The sequence below is a fragment of the Eschscholzia californica genome, unplaced genomic scaffold (genome assembly GCF_041429995.1).
Source record: "Eschscholzia californica isolate CP2 unplaced genomic scaffold, dmEscCali1.0.p SCAF_6, whole genome shotgun sequence".
Lineage (NCBI taxonomy): Eukaryota > Viridiplantae > Streptophyta > Magnoliopsida > Ranunculales > Papaveraceae > Eschscholzia > Eschscholzia californica.
In genome coordinates this window covers 43,960,900-43,977,623 of record NW_028238483.1, presented here as the reverse complement: position 1 = coordinate 43,977,623, position 16,724 = coordinate 43,960,900, and the positions used below count along the sequence as shown (strand labels likewise).

At 37.4% G+C, this 16,724-nt stretch overlaps 5 protein-coding genes across 6 annotated transcripts; 3 read left to right on the top strand and 2 right to left on the bottom strand.

The window, feature by feature from the left end:
- Positions 1-578: 578 nt before the first annotated feature.
- On the bottom strand, positions 579-3,216 carry LOC147535414 (uncharacterized). The gene is made up of 2 exons (XM_086648274.1): positions 2,657-3,216; positions 579-1,954 (listed from the first exon to the last, which is right to left on the bottom strand). The coding sequence occupies exon 2, from the start codon at positions 1,521-1,523 to the stop codon at positions 867-869; it is 657 nt and encodes a 218-aa protein (XP_086504400.1). The 5' UTR covers positions 1,524-1,954; positions 2,657-3,216; the 3' UTR covers positions 579-866.
- A 607-nt stretch (positions 3,217-3,823) lies between these two features.
- Positions 3,824-5,595, top strand: MIND (septum site-determining protein (MIND)). Its single transcript, XM_086647160.1, has one exon. The coding sequence runs from the start codon at positions 4,271-4,273 to the stop codon at positions 5,276-5,278; it is 1,008 nt and encodes a 335-aa protein (XP_086503286.1). The 5' UTR covers positions 3,824-4,270; the 3' UTR covers positions 5,279-5,595.
- A 95-nt stretch (positions 5,596-5,690) lies between these two features.
- LOC147535412 (F-box protein At1g30790-like) lies at positions 5,691-8,879 on the top strand. Its single transcript, XM_086647159.1, has one exon. It carries the CDS (start codon positions 7,173-7,175, stop codon positions 8,724-8,726), a length of 1,554 nt encoding a protein of 517 aa, XP_086503285.1. The 5' UTR covers positions 5,691-7,172; the 3' UTR covers positions 8,727-8,879.
- A 3,049-nt stretch (positions 8,880-11,928) lies between these two features.
- Positions 11,929-14,603, bottom strand: LOC147535411 (beta-carotene 3-hydroxylase 1, chloroplastic-like). 2 transcript variants are annotated; one of them, XM_086650912.1, is made up of 8 exons: positions 14,272-14,603; positions 13,606-14,159; positions 13,279-13,338; positions 13,122-13,193; positions 12,893-13,030; positions 12,496-12,621; positions 12,356-12,411; positions 11,929-12,083 (listed from the first exon to the last, which is right to left on the bottom strand). In XM_086650912.1, the coding sequence occupies exons 2-8, from the start codon at positions 14,014-14,016 to the stop codon at positions 12,005-12,007; spliced, it is 942 nt and encodes a 313-aa protein (XP_086507038.1). In that variant the 5' UTR covers positions 14,017-14,159; positions 14,272-14,603; the 3' UTR covers positions 11,929-12,004. The 2 variants fall into 2 exon arrangements, with proteins under 2 accessions (XP_086507038.1, XP_086507036.1); XM_086650910.1 differs by having other exon boundaries at positions 13,606-14,603.
- Positions 14,604-14,995: 392 nt separating this feature from the next.
- Positions 14,996-16,384, top strand: LOC147535410 (putative F-box protein At5g52610). The gene has a single exon (XM_086650193.1). The coding sequence runs from the start codon at positions 14,996-14,998 to the stop codon at positions 16,382-16,384; it is 1,389 nt and encodes a 462-aa protein (XP_086506319.1).
- The last annotated feature ends 340 nt before the right edge of the window (positions 16,385-16,724 follow it).

Below are 16,724 nucleotides of genomic sequence, written 5' to 3'. Positions count from 1 at the left end.
AAATCAATAGAACACCTATTGGTAGTAAATAGTAGTAGTAGTTTTCCATGTAATGAGGAAAGAAGATGGAGTGAAGTGATTAGTGGTTCCAAAACTTGTTATAGTTTTTGTGCTCCAAAACTTGTTGAAAGAAATTAAATCAAAATTTGTGGTATACACTTGTATCAACAAAAATACTCTAGTTTCAAAAGTGCATAATTAATCGTGGTGGTTGTGTGCCGGCAACGTATGGTGGTTCGGGTAGTGGTTCCTATGTTTACTGATGGTGTCGAAATGGTGGCAGCATTAGTATTGTTGTGGGTGCATGTTTTTCTGTGGGAAACTTGAATCTTAAGAATTCCATTCCTAATAGAGACCAAAATTCCACCTAATCCTGCCATTTTCCTACTTCCATTCCTTTGTCCCCACCCAAACAAAACTCAAAAGAACTTCTTCATTATAGGATATACTGTAATTCTAATGTGAAGTCATATAATATGGAAATAAATCGATCTGCCCTATAAAGCAAAAGCAAGAATGACATGCATAAAATAAAGTCTCTAATCATCAAAGAATCTTAATACCACACTAAGGAAATAGAGAAGACATTCAATCATCATAAAAATATAGTAAAAACTAAATCACACCTTAAATGGACATAATCGACCTTCTTGTAGATATCCAGATTCAGACCCACGAAAGCGTTCGACAATTTGACACTCAAAAACAATAGACGACGACACTACGACATTTAACCAGAACCTGACAACCCAAGACTAATTTTTACCAGATAGGAAGAGGAGTAGAAGAAAGGGTTTTAGAGTATATATATACAAGTCCTTATTTTGTTTTAAGAATATTATCAATATTTTGCTCATTGGGAGAAACTAGACCTGGTTACTATAACTACTCAACTTACCCTTTAGCATTCCATTGATAACGATAGCATCTGCGGCCCGTGCATCTTCTGCAATTTGAAGAGAAGAAACAGCTTGTGATGCTATAAGCTCCGCTGATATTTCTGTCATACCTCGACTTCTGTCCTCGAAATATGATGATGCTTTTGGCGGAAATGACCAGCTACTGATTCCCCAATCGTTGTTCCATTTGCATTCTGATCCACAAGTATCAGATGTCCATCCAAATCCTTCGAGTGAATACTTTTTAAGGCCGCCCGGATGAGAAGATATTGAATTTCTCCAGCCTCCTGTGTAAAAACCCATGTTGGAATTGTTCCAAGGATTGAAACCTTCATTGTTTTTCAGCATAATCTTACATGAATCACTCGAGTCTTCACCAAGGACATGAAGAGCTACTGCCTCTGCTATTGCAGCACCTTCTTCATCTAGTCTCTTCTGTTCTTCCTGCTTCTTCTGCTTTTTCTTTTCAAGCTCAGACCTGATGGCAGCAGAAGTAGCAAGTGCCTTTTCGAGACGCCTCTTTTTCTTCTCAGCTTGTTTAATACGATCTAACTCATCCTTGGCCTGTTTCTTCTTCCCTTTCCTAACAACAAGTGGAACTTGAACAGATCCAGTGTTATCCATTGACACAACTTAACCAAACAAATCCTTTTTCGCTTAGACTTCTATCACAAACTCAACTAAAAACAGAAGATTTTCTCTATAACGATTTTCTGTTTGTATTGAACTCTATCTAACATTTAATTATTCTAACAATGAAAATAACGGCGGAACCAAATAAAAGATCGACACAAACACAAGCGGGTTTACTACTACACCCACTCAGGTCTGAATGAATATCTCATCTTCCTAACGATGCAATCCCAATACGAAACGACAGGAGAGAGTAGAAGGGAAAAACAGTATCCACTAACAAATGCATCTCTTGACATTATTCTTCCCAATTTTCCACAGCCCTTGCATTTACCCATCACAATATTAACTGAATCAAGAACTAGTTTTAATGGAAGAAGCCAAAATAACCCCGGATCCGAGAAAGCTCAAACAACCCTCTACTGCAATTCATAAGATAAAATCAAAATACATATTTCGATATCAGATCATGTTATCTAAATAGAACTAATGGAAATGAAGGCAAGGAAGGGTGAAATTTTGCAAAACCTAAACAAGAACAAGTAAAAACCCAGAAGGATTTTTTAACAAATCTCAACTAGAATTTACAAGTAGTTATATTATTGTGTTAGATCAGTGATAGATAAGTGATGAATTGACCAAATAGTTACCAAACTTTTTTCAGTTAAAACAGGTAACCCTAGAATTGAAAATCCAAAAAAAAAAGGTTTATATATGTAGTTAGTAAATTTCAAAACCTAGAAGAGAAATCAAATTGAATCCCTAACATGATTCACAACCCTAATTGAACATACATAGACAAAAAAGAAGTGGATCTGGTAAGTAAAACCTAGAAGCCCTAATTTTCTTGAATTGAATATTCTTTCGAACCAATAATAACCTCCTAAATCTTCGAATTGCAAATGATAAAATTAATCGGATCCATGAACTATATAACAACAGACAGAATCACGACACTCAAATCAAACAAGAAGACTATAATTAGGAGGAGGAGTTAAGATTTGATTGAATCGCCACAAGTTCAAACAATATCAAAGGAGATAAGTTCTTCAAGGGATTTTTATAGATCTTCGTCAAAAACATTTATTGAATTAAATTGAGAGGGAGAAAAGAAACACACGTACCTGGTAATAAAATGGAGGTCGAATCAGAGGAAATCGAAATTTCATTGTGTTTTTTAAACGTATTTTGCTTACAAGTGAGAGAAAGAAAGTGGGAGAAAATTAGGGTTTTGATGAAGAATTTGGATCTAATCAGACAGAAACTGTTGTATAACCTCCTAAATTGGATCGCAAGAGAGAAAGAAAGCCCGGAGAGAGAGAGAAAAAAGAGATAAAAACTAAACCGCCAGATGAGACGTGAGCGATGACGGACGAGAAGGGCAATAAAGTAATTTAAAGAAAACTTGTTGGTGAAGACGCGTGGCGGTTAAACTATAGGTTGATACTACTTTCTCTAGAAGAAGAAGAAGAAAGAAGAAAAAGTGCACTTACTTACGATGAGAAGACACGTTGCACTCAAATTTACTAGCCACGTGTTAAAATTACTAGTTGAAACAAACTTGAAATCACTTGGGGTTTGGAACCAATTGGGTTTGGTTTATAATTGGAGTGAAGTGGAATTGGATTAGTTTGTTTTCTCAAACAAGGAAGGAAGAAAAGGAGCTAATGGAAATTATTAGAACAAGTGATGGGTGTGTCATGTGTGTGTGAACTGTGAAACAAGAATTCTCTGATAACATGCTGTTTGACAGAAATGAAATCACCTTCAATGTTGTTTTTTTGCTTTTCTTCCAATAAATATGCCTCCCTATCTATCTATTCCTACCCCCCCTCCCTCACTTGTAAAGTTAACGCCTAGGTGATTGAAAACAACATTCTTTCTTTTCACTGGCCAAATTACAATTATTCTTAGTTCAACAAAAAAAAAAAATTAGAACTATTCTTTCCAAACTCATTAAGTCATTTTTTAACTTTTTTTTTTTTTTTTTTTTTTATAGAATCTTGTCTACCATATTTAAAACTCCTTCCTTCCGTTTTCGTAGGCAAACTCTATAGCACCACTCGTTTGACTATACACATCTAACACTCTTTTGAATTTGGAGTTTGGACTTTGTTATTTGGGAAGTAGAGGCTTCTACTACAAGTTTAACTTCAACTCCCCAGCACATAAGTAAAGTTCTTGTTTCACATATTTTCACAAAAACAACACCAAGCATACTTGTGCAAAATAAAGACATCTATGTCAATGTGCCAGAGAGAAGCTATATAATTATACACAAGACATTACAATGCATATATGTATATATATTCAAATATAGAAAGACATGGACCAACAACAATACCAACAAAGTTTGACAATGTGGTCGCGACAATAGGCTCGTACAGTGAAATGGGTGCTACCTCAGGGTCCTGCCGTCGGTGCTTCATACATGAAGCCCAAGTAAATGGCATCGAGTGTTTTACCATTTTTGTTATATATACCCTTTCCCTATTTTCAAATCTAGCTGCCTATATAGAATTCCCATTGGCCCAATAGTTTAATATAGTCGGATTTAAGCCCAATGGTTTCTCTGACCCGACCCAAATTTTAGAAGAAACTGCCAGAATTTCCAGGCTCAGAATTCTTCTACCAAATTGCCCTAATTTAGTTTCTCTCAAGTCTCACCCCCAATTCCAAATGGCCGTTCTGTAACTCTTTCTCTCTCTAACTTCACACACATACCTTCACCGAGAGCTATGTTCTCTCACTCCATGCTGTCTCTCTCTACAAAACCTAACCCATCTTTACTCCCTAACCCTTTCTCTAATTTTCAATCTCTTAATCCTCCTAAACCCACTTTCAAAAACCCTAATTTCAATCGAAGAAAGAAACCCTCAACTACTACAGTTTCAGTCCTTCAATGGAATCGAAAACCAGAATTATCCGGTGAGAAACCTCGAGTTGTTGTCATTACCTCCGGCAAAGGTGGTGTTGGTAAAACCACAACCACCGCTAATGTGGGTCTTTCCCTTGCTCGTCTCGGATTTTCAGTCGTCGCCATTGATGCTGATGTGGGTCTTCGAAATCTAGATCTTCTCCTTGGTCTTGAAAATCGAGTTAATTATACAGCTGTTGAAGTTCTTAATGGTGATTGTCGTCTTGATCAAGCATTAGTTCGTGATAAACGTTGGTCGAATTTTGAACTTCTATGTATTTCAAAACCTAGATCGAAACTTCAATTAGGGTTTGGTGGGAAAGCCCTAATTTGGGTTGTTGAAGCATTGAAATCACGTACAGAAGGTTGCCCAGATTTCATTATTATTGATTGTCCTGCTGGAATTGATGCTGGTTTTATAACTGCTATAACTCCAGCAAATGAAGCTGTTCTTGTTACTACACCAGACATTACTAGTCTCAGGGATGCAGATAGGGTTACTGGTTTGCTTGAATGTGATGGAATTAAAGATATTAAGATGATTGTGAATAGGGTTAGAACAGATTTGATCAGGGGAGAAGATATGATGTCTGTATTAGATGTTCAAGAAATGTTAGGGTTAGCATTGTTGGGAGTAATTCCTGAGGATTCCGAAGTAATTCGAAGCACGAATCGTGGGTACCCACTTGTTTTGAATAAGCCACCAACTTTAGCTGGGCTGGCATTTGAGCAAGCAGCATGGAGATTAGTTGAACAAGATAGTATGAAAGCTGTAATGCTTGAAGAAGAACCCAAAAAGCGAGGATTTTTCTCGTTTTTCGGTGGCTAGGAATAATGAACTTGTTTCAATTTGGGGTTTTGTTTTTGGATATGGGTTTTGTTCATCAGGTGGAATTGAAATGTAATGGTTTCTACTTTTTAGCTGAGGAAGGAATCGTCGAAAAGAGAGAGAAAGAGGCTGTGTACATTGAGTGGGTAAGCTTTTGAACTCTTTGATTTAATGATTTTAGAGTTTAAAAAGTTGCCATTGTAAGTTCATGTTGCTTTAGATTTCCACTCTTTTGTGTTTTGATAGAGATTTTTAGTTGGTTGGGCATGTAAATTAGAACACCATTGAAATGCAAGAAATGACCTTTTTTTTGTCAATTCAGTTTGTGTTTCCTCTTGCTTGTGTGTTATCGATTTCCTCATTCTAGTGTGGAGCTCTCACTTGATCAGAATGAGGAATGCTTTAGTCTAAATGAATCTTGTTAGGTAATATGATTTGGTTACCTTTCTCTTTCTTCATGCTTGTCGAACAAGAATGCATACTAGATTTGAGGGACACATTACTTTTGTTTAGGGTAGTATTATATAACATTTTAGAAACTAAACACTTTCTTCATGCCAATTGATAAACAAATCAATTTGATTGACTCTTCTAAAGTAACTCTGTCAATTTTGAGCTCCTAATCAGATATGTGACCATGAAGTAACTGCAATTGCGGTTCACTTGCAAATAACATGATAGTTTTGTGATTCTCTCCATGGGAGGCTTTAGCTCTCAGTATTCGCCTTCACCCTTGATCTTGTTGATGAAAGGCTGCATATTTTAAAGAACTACCAAGCATATTAAAAACAACGTCTTTTGGAAGACATCGAATTTCGAATTTGTATCACTTGGTAGGGTTCTATTTTTGCTGCTTTCCTCCAAATGTCTGCTTCAATTCACTGAGCAGCTCTTCAGCCTGCAGTTGAAATATCACCAATATTCCATAAGTTAGATTCTTTAGAAGTCCGAACCCGCCATTACTAATCAAAACTGTTGTGGCGAGCCAAGCTCCACTAGTCGCCAATATTTTCCCCACTTTCGAGAACCGGACCTTAGCTTGATGAGTAGAGGGTTTTGTTCTTGGTGAACGCATTCGCATTGCTTGCTAGTCCACCAGGAAGACCTCATCACTAGTAAAGGTTGAGCTTGTATCAAGCCCATTGTGTACAAGGTTGCGAGTGCACCCAAAAGGCCTCGGAGCTTACTAAGATTGGGTTCGTACCAAGCCTGCTGATTAGAAGATTTTGTTCCTAATGAAGGCTCCACCGACCCACCGAAAAGAACTCGGCGCTTACTTCGCTTAGGCTCGAACCAATAACCGAGGATTGGAAAATTCTCAGGCTCTGGACGTTTTTAAAGCACTTCCCTGGACTGATTATCCATGAAACCGCTGGGGTTTGATAGAGAGATAGATGGGAAGAGAGGAAAAGGGGCTGTGAGAGAAATAGAGAGGATTCAGTGGTGGTGATGGTGGTGGTAATGGGAGTGGTGATGGTCGATAAAAAGATGGCAAAAAAACATTGAACTCCACCGATGACTCGTACCGACAAGTAAGAAAGAGAGAGGATAAAGATGAAGAGACTTTTGAAATAGGGGTTAAAGGAGACAAAAAAAAAATTTTGACAGTTAAGATTGTCTAATAAAATATGGGCCTAGAGATCAAATTAGAATGCTAGACAATTAGAAGGATCAAAGTAAAATTAACCCTAAAAAAGAAAGTTGGCAAGTAATGTGGAAATTAAATTGAAACAAATACTCACACCGTCCCAAATTTAATGACCTAATTGTTAATCAGAGTTTGAGAAACTTTAATACTCCTATAAAGAAAAGGAATCTAATTGTCTTTTTTAATGCAATCAATTGGTCTTCTCCTGCCCCTCTCTCTAGAAGTCGGCCTCCTGCTGCTCTTCTCATGATGGTTAGATCATCATCTATTACTACTACTACTTTAGATGATTGTCTCCCTCCATCTCCTCCCACTGGTATTCATAGTACTACTACCACTGGTTGTCTTCTTGTTAATGATGATTGTTTCATAACTGAGATACTAACCAGACTACCCGTGAAATCCCTTTCCCGTTTCAAGACTGTTTCTAAACAATGGTGCTCTTTAATCGAAAAAGATCAAAACTTCATTGATTCACACCTTCTTACCCATTCCAAAACACCCTCTACTTGTCGTATATTTATCGTCGTTCTTGTACCATTGTCAGAGGAGGAGATAAAAAAGAGGAATCCATGGGCTGAAATTGACAGTTGGCCTTACAAGGAGTTCTATATTACAGCTGACCTAGTTTTTGAAGACAATGGTAGTACTCCTATGAAAGTAGTTGTTGATACAGTTAGAGAAGTTGACTCAAGCTATTACGGTATGATTACGAAACCCCCCGTAAATGGTTTATTCTGTTCCATTGAGTCAATATTAGAGCATGCTGTTCATATATGCAATATCAGTACTCGACAAGTATCACCATCGTTTCCATCAACATTGTTTAAAGAACCAAATGTCATTAGTCGCTATCCGTTGAAGTATATGTATTCATCATTCGAATACGGATTTGGTTTTGATCCTGCCACCAATAAACACAAATTGGTTTGTGTGTGGTACGTACGACCACATGATGATCATGACGACAGTGATGATGATGATCGTTGTTTTTATATTTGTGAGGTTTTAACATTAGGACGACAAGGTGGTATTAATACTTGGAGAACGATCAATGACGTCCCACGACTCCCACCACTAGATAGACTAACTGATGACTCTGTTTATGTGAATGGTGTTATTTATTGGAACACTTTTAGGCTAAAAACTGGCTGTTGGGATAGTAAAAGTGGTCCTATGTGCATAGTTGCATTTGATGTAGGAAGGGAGAAGTTCAGGACAATCACAGTCTCTGATTTGACCCTTTGTCCAGCAGCTCGACACTTCCGCGGCAATTTACGTTACGGTACATATGTTAATTTATTAGAAGTGAGTGGGCGTTTAGCTATGCTAGTTAAAGTGAACCGTTCTGTGTTCAAGATGTACATACATGAATACGATGATAACAAGAAAGAAGAGAAGCAGGAGGAGGACATCAATGAAGCATCTACGAGAACTAGTTTTTCAAATAATTACAACGAAAGATGGATTGAAGTTAGGATTATCACATTGCCATTGGATTCGGGGGAAAATCGTGTCAAGTTTCATACTTTTATAGGATCAGATGACAAGATAATTGTAACATTTTATGATAGAGGAGATCGTGGTAAAAAAGTGGGGCCGAAGAAATGCTCGTCTTTTTATTGTTTTAATTGGAAGAATAATAGTTGGACAGAGTTTCAAATTAGTGGAATCCCCTCCTCGGTTCCACATATTTGTTTTGATAGCACTTTTACTACTTTCTCCGAAAGCCTTTTGCCTGTCAAGAATTACGCGGCTATCGTAGAACATTGTAGCAGAGGATCGACTTCACTCTTCTAAAAAGTAAGTTTGCTTTTATATGTATATATTAGTTGCAATAGTTTGTACTTACTTCAATGGTAATAATACCCAGACTCTTGGTTGAAGATGGACACTGCAAAATCAAATTTTCATATGGTCTATTATTTAGTGAATCTAATCTAATCCCAGAAACATAATTTCCTTAAATTTGGTTAAAGATTGAAATTTTGAATTTAAAGAACAGAAGATAAACCTCATGGACTTTCCAAATAGGGAATCAAATCTGACCCAAATTCCACATCTGAATGAAACTGACATCCAATTTTCTGAAGCACCCATGTTTTAGATAGAGTGAGACTTATAGCAGCATCCACAACTTCTCTTCCCTGTCATACTGTGAATTTTGATTGAGAATGCTAAACGGCCTGATTTTTTTGCCAGACCCCAATTGGTCAGACCGTGAGGAAGAAACAATTTGACCGGTCGGGTGCCGCCACATCACCTTTCACCCGTGGTCTGCTCCAAATATTCAGTTTTGATACTTTTTCATTTATCCACTTCAACCTTTTCTCTCCTCCACATTACCTCTTTAGTCCACATCATTATACACTGTCTCTCTTCACCCCTTTTTCTACCTTCTCTCTCTTTTTCATGCAGAGTTACACCTGTTCCATTCTTCCGCTACGTAAGTTTGAGTTTCAAATGTGACAATTTGAAGGAAGATATTCTCGGCATGGTTCTCTCTTTATGATTCTTGCCATGGGTTTTAGGCTTTATCTAAATAACTATCAAGCATATTAAACAATGTCTTTAGAAAGCATCGGATACGCATCACTTGGTAGGTTTCTGATTTTGCTGCTTTTCTCCAAATGTCTGCTGCAATTCACTGAGCAGCTCTTCAGCCTGCAGTTGAAAAACTTGAAATATCACCAACACTCCATAAGTTCGTTTATGTAGCAGTCCAAACCTGCCATTACCAATCAAAACTGTTGTGGTGAACGCATTGCTTGCTAGCCCACCAGGAATACCACATCACTAGTAAAGGTTGAGCTTGTATCAAACCTATTAATACGGTTCATGAACGAAGCTTCTACACGTCTATTTCGGTGGATGGTTGCTGGTTGAGAAGAGGGCCCCTCTTCAACCGAAGGGGGGTCGCCGTGACATGCAACTTCAACTGAAGGGCGATGGGGTGTCGCTGCGGAATGCCATACGGCTCCCGGGAATCTCGAAACCGTTGTCCACCAGACCACTTGGGCTGGGTTCTTGATATAGAAAAGGGCGGGAGAAGCAGCTGATACAGAGATCAGGTTTATCATTGAGCGCACAAGAGACATGCTAGGGGTGTGGGAGGACTGCACGTCGTATCAATGAAAAACTCTGAGAATATTTCGCCTTTACCAGACCGGTAAAAAATATTGTTTAAATTCTTGGAGTCCCTTATTACTGGTAGTAAGATCCGTTTAGAGAGTTTGTTCTGATTGTGGCATGTATTGTATCCATATTCATATTCATTTGAGCTCGAGTTCTTGAGTTCTTCTTGTTCATCATCATCCGAACTTTCCTTTCACTTGTTACCTGCGTCTTCTCCTTGGCAAAGAGAAAATTTACCATTTAACCATACCTACATTTTATTTGTTCTTGATACGTACGTATATGCCCACAGTTCCCATCCTTCGCTTCAGGGCCTGTCCCTCAGTGTGGTCAGTGCTCCATACTGTCGGGCAGCGAAGCTTACACTTGTCCATCATTTATGACGGTTCACAAGGTTTTCTTTCCTCCTCCCTTTTCTGCTCACAGCGCTCTTCTAGTACAGTTACAGTAGCAACCTCTCCTTAGGTCTGAGGCCTCGTTGAAAAACTCTTTAAAAAGAAAAAGAAAGGTTGTAGTTCTTCTTTCCCCTCCCTCCGTTCGGCTTTACTATACTTGTAGGGCAGCCAGTTTGTTAGTTAAGTAAGCGTAGTAATACCTCTTATCTAATCTATAGGTTCAATTGTGTACAAGGTTGCGAGTGCACCCAAAAAGCCTGGGAACTTACCAAGGTTGGATTCGCACCGAGCTAGTTAATTACAAAATTTTGTTCCTAATGATGGCTCCCTGACCTACCGAAAAGACCTCCGGACTTACTACGCTTAGGCTCGCATCAATAACTGAGGATTGGAAAATTCTCAGGCTCTTGATGTCTCCCAAGTGATGTAAGACTAGTACAACTGTAATTGACACTGTTAGGTTTAGAATTTAGGGAGGGGGCCTTGGAAATTTGAAATCTAGACCTATCATATTACTACTTGATGTGCATAACTTAAGCATTGGTAACATAAAATGCTGCTAGATGAGTGCAACAAGAATATAATGTTGCGAACACGCTCCAAAAGTGGGTTCACTTGTTTTGGTTCCAAAGTTAGCATCTAGTATGAGACTGAAAGACTACCCGTTGAGGAAGTCGACAGAGTGAGTCAGGCATATATAACTGTCTTAGTATTGAACTTTGACAAGTGCTCCATTGTTGACTTGGTAAGAAGTAGATCCACCATCATTTGAAAAGCAATACCGATATTTAGGTCTAGCCGAAGTGTGAGTTGTGGCAGGTTGGTTCTAGGCCAACCCATCTCTCATGTGAGAGGTGTGTTCAAATAGATATAGATGCGTAGATGAATTATAATGTCATCGAATATGAATATTAACTCGAATTATGTTCTTTTTAAGGATAGCTTGATCAAACTTATATTCATATGAAGGAGATTGGGCCATGTCTCCAACTTAACAGTAAAAGGAAGTGAAGGAAACACGTCTACTACTCACATGTGATTGGGTTTTGATTTGTGATAGATATTGTTTTGGACAGTGGTGGTTGACTGTCTAGAGAGAGAAAAAGTTTCTTTTTTAAGAGAGAAACAGTGGAAAGAGTGGCAAGTTGTAGTCTTGTACAAGGCCTATTTTCTTCTGTCAATATCCTCCACTTTCTTTTTTCTTCTGAATTGTTTGTGAGAAATGTTGTTTGGGCCGAGTTGGCGGCCGTTCAGACCCGAAATCAGACGTAACCCGAAATGATAGATAGTTTTGAGGTATGAAGTTGAATTTTCACTTAACTGCATTTTCTCTCTTGCCAATGTGTTTCGGACCTAACAAAGTTTCTCGATAGAAAACTGATTATAAACCAAATTTATGGAAGTCTACTTTTTATCTTTTCCGAAATATATAAATGAGGTATTACATAAAAAATAAAGAACAAAAAAAATACTGAGATGCAATCCCAACTCTATATAACTCCGATAAATCTTTAGTTAATCCCACCAAAATCCAAGGGTGGACATACATTACGAATGGTTCGATTGTTTAATCCTATGACTGATTTCTTTTTCTAGTTCTTCCATGCCTCCGACCTCTTCTAATTCCGGCAACAGAAATTAACATTAAACATAAGAGGTTCATAATTATTATTAGGGAGATGCTAGAGAGCCCAAATTTTTTGGGCATTTTAATGCCCAGCTGATGTGGAATCACTAAAAGACAAGGTTTTTTCAAAGTTTGACTACGGTGGGGACCGCTTTTATTTCTAAATGAGGAAATATGTCACCCTCTAAGTACCAATTTCTAAGTCACTCTATCATTTCCCTTATTATTATTAACATACATAAAACAAAAGTTTGGTGAAAATGGGGACTACCATAGGTCCTAGAAACAACCCATATGGTACTCCATTAAACTTGTCCATGTGATGAATCTACAAAAACAAAATCAAAGATCCAAGTCAATCAACATAATATATTAAGAGAAATTCTTTATGGTAAGTTGGTGAATAATTTACTTTGTGTGCAGCAGCAACTTTACGAAAGTAAGGAACATCGGCAATTGGTCCAACTGGAAATCTACGGTGGACTAGACCATCATGAACAAACATATAGGCTACACCAAAACATGTAATCCCAAGTCCCTGCAAAATTTAGATCGTTCATAAGGGTGTTCTTTTAGAGAGAAGAAGATGATTACTTAGACACAGAAAATAGATCTCCCTAGAGAAAAAAGTGTTAGTGAACAAGAAAAACTAGACAGATATTTGATAGAAATCTTTTGTAACTTGTCGTGATTCGTACTTTCGATGGTTCTGATACAGGGAAGAATGAATCACAACAAGCCACATATTATTTCTGGTAAGAGTTGGTCCAGTTTTTCTTCAGAGAAAGAGAGAGAGAGAAATAACTTACTGCCCCAAAACAGAGACCAGGAAAGAAGCCTTTATGAAAGAAACCATAAGAGAGAAGACTAATAGCAGGAAGAGCATTGATAATAGCGAAAATATCATTCAATTCAAAAGGACCTTCTCTTCTTGGTTGATGATGAGACTGCAAAATTTATGAACTAATTAGTAAATCTAATCTAAACCCAGAAACAGAATTGGCTTAAATTTGAACTTAAAGACAACAAAAATTAAACCTCATGCATGTTCCATAGAGAATCATGCCAGAGTACTCTGTGAGCCCATCTTGCCCAAAATTCCATACCCACCTGAAAATCACAAACCATCCATTGACATCCAATTTTCTCAAACACCCATCTTTAGAGAGAGAGAGAGAGAGAGAGAGAGACTTACAGCAGCACCCACAGATAAAGCAAATGTACCAAACATTTCAGTAACAGGAATCTCTCCACCCTATTAATTGATGAAACGAAAAATTGGTTACTTTTCAGATTTAGAAAGTTTCAATGAAGAGAGAGAGAAAGATGAAAAATACTAGGGAACAAGAAAAACAAATCCTATATGGATTGTCTTACAGAGTTTTGTTCTTGGCGAAGGCACTATGAGCCCAACCAAAGAGTCTCAGTACCTACTAGGTTTGAGTGTACATCTATAGCCTAGTCTCTGGACTATTACAGATTCATTCATTGAAGAGAGAGAGAGAGAGAGAGAGAGAGAGACCTCCATTTGCCATGAAAACCTATAATAAACAGCAGTAATAGCCATCCAAGTAATCCCAAGAGTAGACATAATTGCTGCAACAAGGTAAGTATGTCTTTCTGATTTCTTCCTGGCTAATTTCTGAGCAACTCGGATTGAATTCAACTCTATTGAACTCTCTTCCATTTCAGCTTCTTCTTGTTCAATAATTTCACTAATCCCCTGTTTTTGCTCTTCGAATACGTAATAAACAGTGAAGATACTTTTTTTCTTCTTAGAAGATAACAACATTTTCTTATTTGGTTGAGGAATTTGTAGAGAGAGAAAGGAAGAAGACTTCAAATTGGAATTGGGTTTAAAACTAGCTAGAAAAGTATTTTCCCCTAAATGAAAAGCTCTTGAGCTTGTAGATAGGAAGAAACCAGCTGCCATTGATATGTTCTGTTTGGAACTTCAAATTGGGTTTACTTGACACACTTCATAAGCAGAGAGAGAATAAGAGTTGAATGAGGACTTGGGGGATCAAGAAAGGGTTATTAAATGCAAAATGTGTGTTTGGGAGCAGACCTTCAAATCTGGAAATGAAGGTTGGGAAATTTTGAGCACAAGCTTTTTGTTATTTATATCACTCACACACATCATCCTTGACGTGGTCTATTGTGTAGGACTAAGTCAAGTTTAACTTACACATACTGAAGTAATCACAGTTTGATGTGGATCATCTGTCAATTCCTCACCAATGCCATCAACATCATTGTTCCTCCTTTCTACAGAAGAGAGAGAGAGAGAACCCTACGAAACCCAGGACTGAGAATTTTTGACAGAACCCTTAATAGAGGGTTCCGATTCTCTCTACCGCAGAGGGAGAGAACAAAAGAACAATGTGGGCCATAAGTGGCGAGCGTGTGAGAATAGAAGGTGTGTGCAACAGGTAAAAATGTATGAGGGTGGTGTGTGAATAGAAGATTCTACCATTTGTAAATGTGTGTGAATAAAAGATTTGATGAATGTGTAAATGACAAAAAAAAAAAAACACTGTACATATGTCAATTTTCCATAAAGATTTCTAACGAATTCGTTCGTGAATGGGTCTTATGATGCAGAGAGATTTTTAGAAAATATTTAAAAAATTCTTAGATATATGAAAATATAACAACATTAATAGTATAATATTTTAGATCAATAGAGATTGATTGTATTTAGTAATTTTTTATTTGTAAAACCTTTATTATAGTATTTTATTTATTTAGAAATTGTTACTATATATATATATAAAAGGATATCTTTTAGCCTAATAGTACAATCCCACCTGCTAGTATAAGTAAAAGATTGCCCTCCTACATAAACATCACGTCTCTCTCACTCTCTCGGCCTCTTGTTGTTCTTCTTCAAAGTTGCTGCTTTTACTGCAATGGAATTCGATGATGATTGTCTCCCTCCTCCTCCTCCTCCTCCTAGTATTCTTGTTAATGATGATTGTTTCATACCTGAGATACTAACCAGACTACCTGTCAAATCCCTTTTCCGTTTTAAGACTGCTTGTAAGAAATGGTGTTGGTTAGTCGAAAATGATCAAAAATTCATTGATTTACACCATACCCATTCTAAAACACGCCCTCCTTGTCGTATATTTATCGTCGTTCCTGTAACATTGACAAAGGAGGAGAGAAAAAAGATTAGGGATTCAGATGTTGAAATAACCCATTTGCCTCACAAGCAATTCTATATTACAGCTGACCTATTATTTGAAGACAATGGTACTCGTATCAAAGCAGTTGTTGATACAGTAAGGTATGTTCACTCACGCTCCTACGATGTGATTACGAAGCCTGTAAATGGTTTATTTTGTTCCATTGAGTCACAAGTGGAGCATGTTGTTCGTATACACAATATCAGTACCCAACAAGTATCACCATCGTTTCGATCAACATTGCCAGAAGAACCAAAATATAATAAATATAGGTATGAATCATCCCAATACGTATTTGGTTTTGATCCTGCCACCAATGAACACAAGTTGGTTTGTGTGTGGCGCGTACGGCCACGTGATGAGGTTCTTAGTTGTTCTATTTGTGAGGTTTTAACATTAGGGCGACAAGGTAGTATTAATGGCTGGAGAAGGATCAATGACGTCCCACCAGTAGATGGACTAATGAATGACTCAGATGACTCTGTTTATGTGAATGGTGTCATTTATTGGAGCACTTCTAGGATTCATCCGGTATGCATAGTTGCATTTGATTTAGGAAGGGAGAAGTTTAGAACCATCACAGTCCCTGATTACATCCTTAATCAATTTCCATTTTTAGCAGCTCACACCATCCCCGACATTTTACGTTACAATGGATATGTTCATTTATTAGAAGTGAGTGGGCGTTTAGCTGTACTAATTAGACTGAATCATTGTGTGTTCAAGATGTATATATACGAAGACGGTGATTATAAGAAAGAAGAGGAGGGCACCAATAGAGCATATACTAGTACTAGTTTTTCAAGTAATAACAACGAAAGATGGATTGAAGTTAGGAGTATCAGATTACCGGCGGATTTGAAGAAAAAACGTGTTATGTTTCATACTTTTGAAAGCTCAGGTGACAAGATAATCTTAACATCTTATGATAAACAGGGTAGTGGTAAAGAAGTGGGGAAGAATAACTGCTTATCTTTTTATTGTTTCAATTGGAAGAAGGATAGTTGGACGGAGTTTGAAGTTACTGGAATCCCCTCATCGGTTCCACATATGCGCTTTAATAGTTCTTTTGCTACTTTCTCTGAAAGCCTTTTGCCCGTCAACAATTAGGCGACTCTATCACAGAACATTGTAGCAGAGGATCAACTTCAATCTATCTTCTGGAAAGTAAGTCGGGTTCTTTCTAGTTTAACATATATATACCTTTGAGATAGAGACACTTATAGTTCTTGTAGGGAGAAAATTTGTTTATTGAATGTCAGGGATTTGTATTTTATTTGTCATTATGATTTTTACATACTTTCAGTGGTAATATTACTTTGATTCTTCAAGTTGATGATGGAGAAAATATGATTCAATTTAAAGGGACCAACCATCTCTTGGTTGATGATGGGATTACACAATCAAATTTTCATATGAACGATGAATCTAATCTAAGCCTTGAAATTAA

Coding starts and splice junctions, on each gene's coding strand:
- LOC147535414 (XM_086648274.1), bottom strand. CDS start 1,523: ATGGATAACACTGGATCTGTTCAAGTTCCACTTGTTGTTAGGAAAGGG.
- MIND (XM_086647160.1), top strand. CDS start 4,271: ATGTTCTCTCACTCCATGCTGTCTCTCTCTACAAAACCTAACCCATCT.
- LOC147535412 (XM_086647159.1), top strand. CDS start 7,173: ATGATGGTTAGATCATCATCTATTACTACTACTACTTTAGATGATTGT.
- LOC147535411 (XM_086650910.1), bottom strand. CDS start 14,016: ATGGCAGCTGGTTTCTTCCTATCTACAAGCTCAAGAGCTTTTCATTTA. Junction 13,339..13,605: donor GGTTTTCATGGCAAATGGAG/GTCTCTCTCTCT, acceptor ATCAATTAATAG/GGTGGAGAGATTCCTGTTAC. Junction 13,031..13,121: donor CTCTATGGAACATGCATGAG/GTTTAATTTTTG, acceptor TAAATTTTGCAG/TCTCATCATCAACCAAGAAG.
- LOC147535410 (XM_086650193.1), top strand. CDS start 14,996: ATGGAATTCGATGATGATTGTCTCCCTCCTCCTCCTCCTCCTCCTAGT.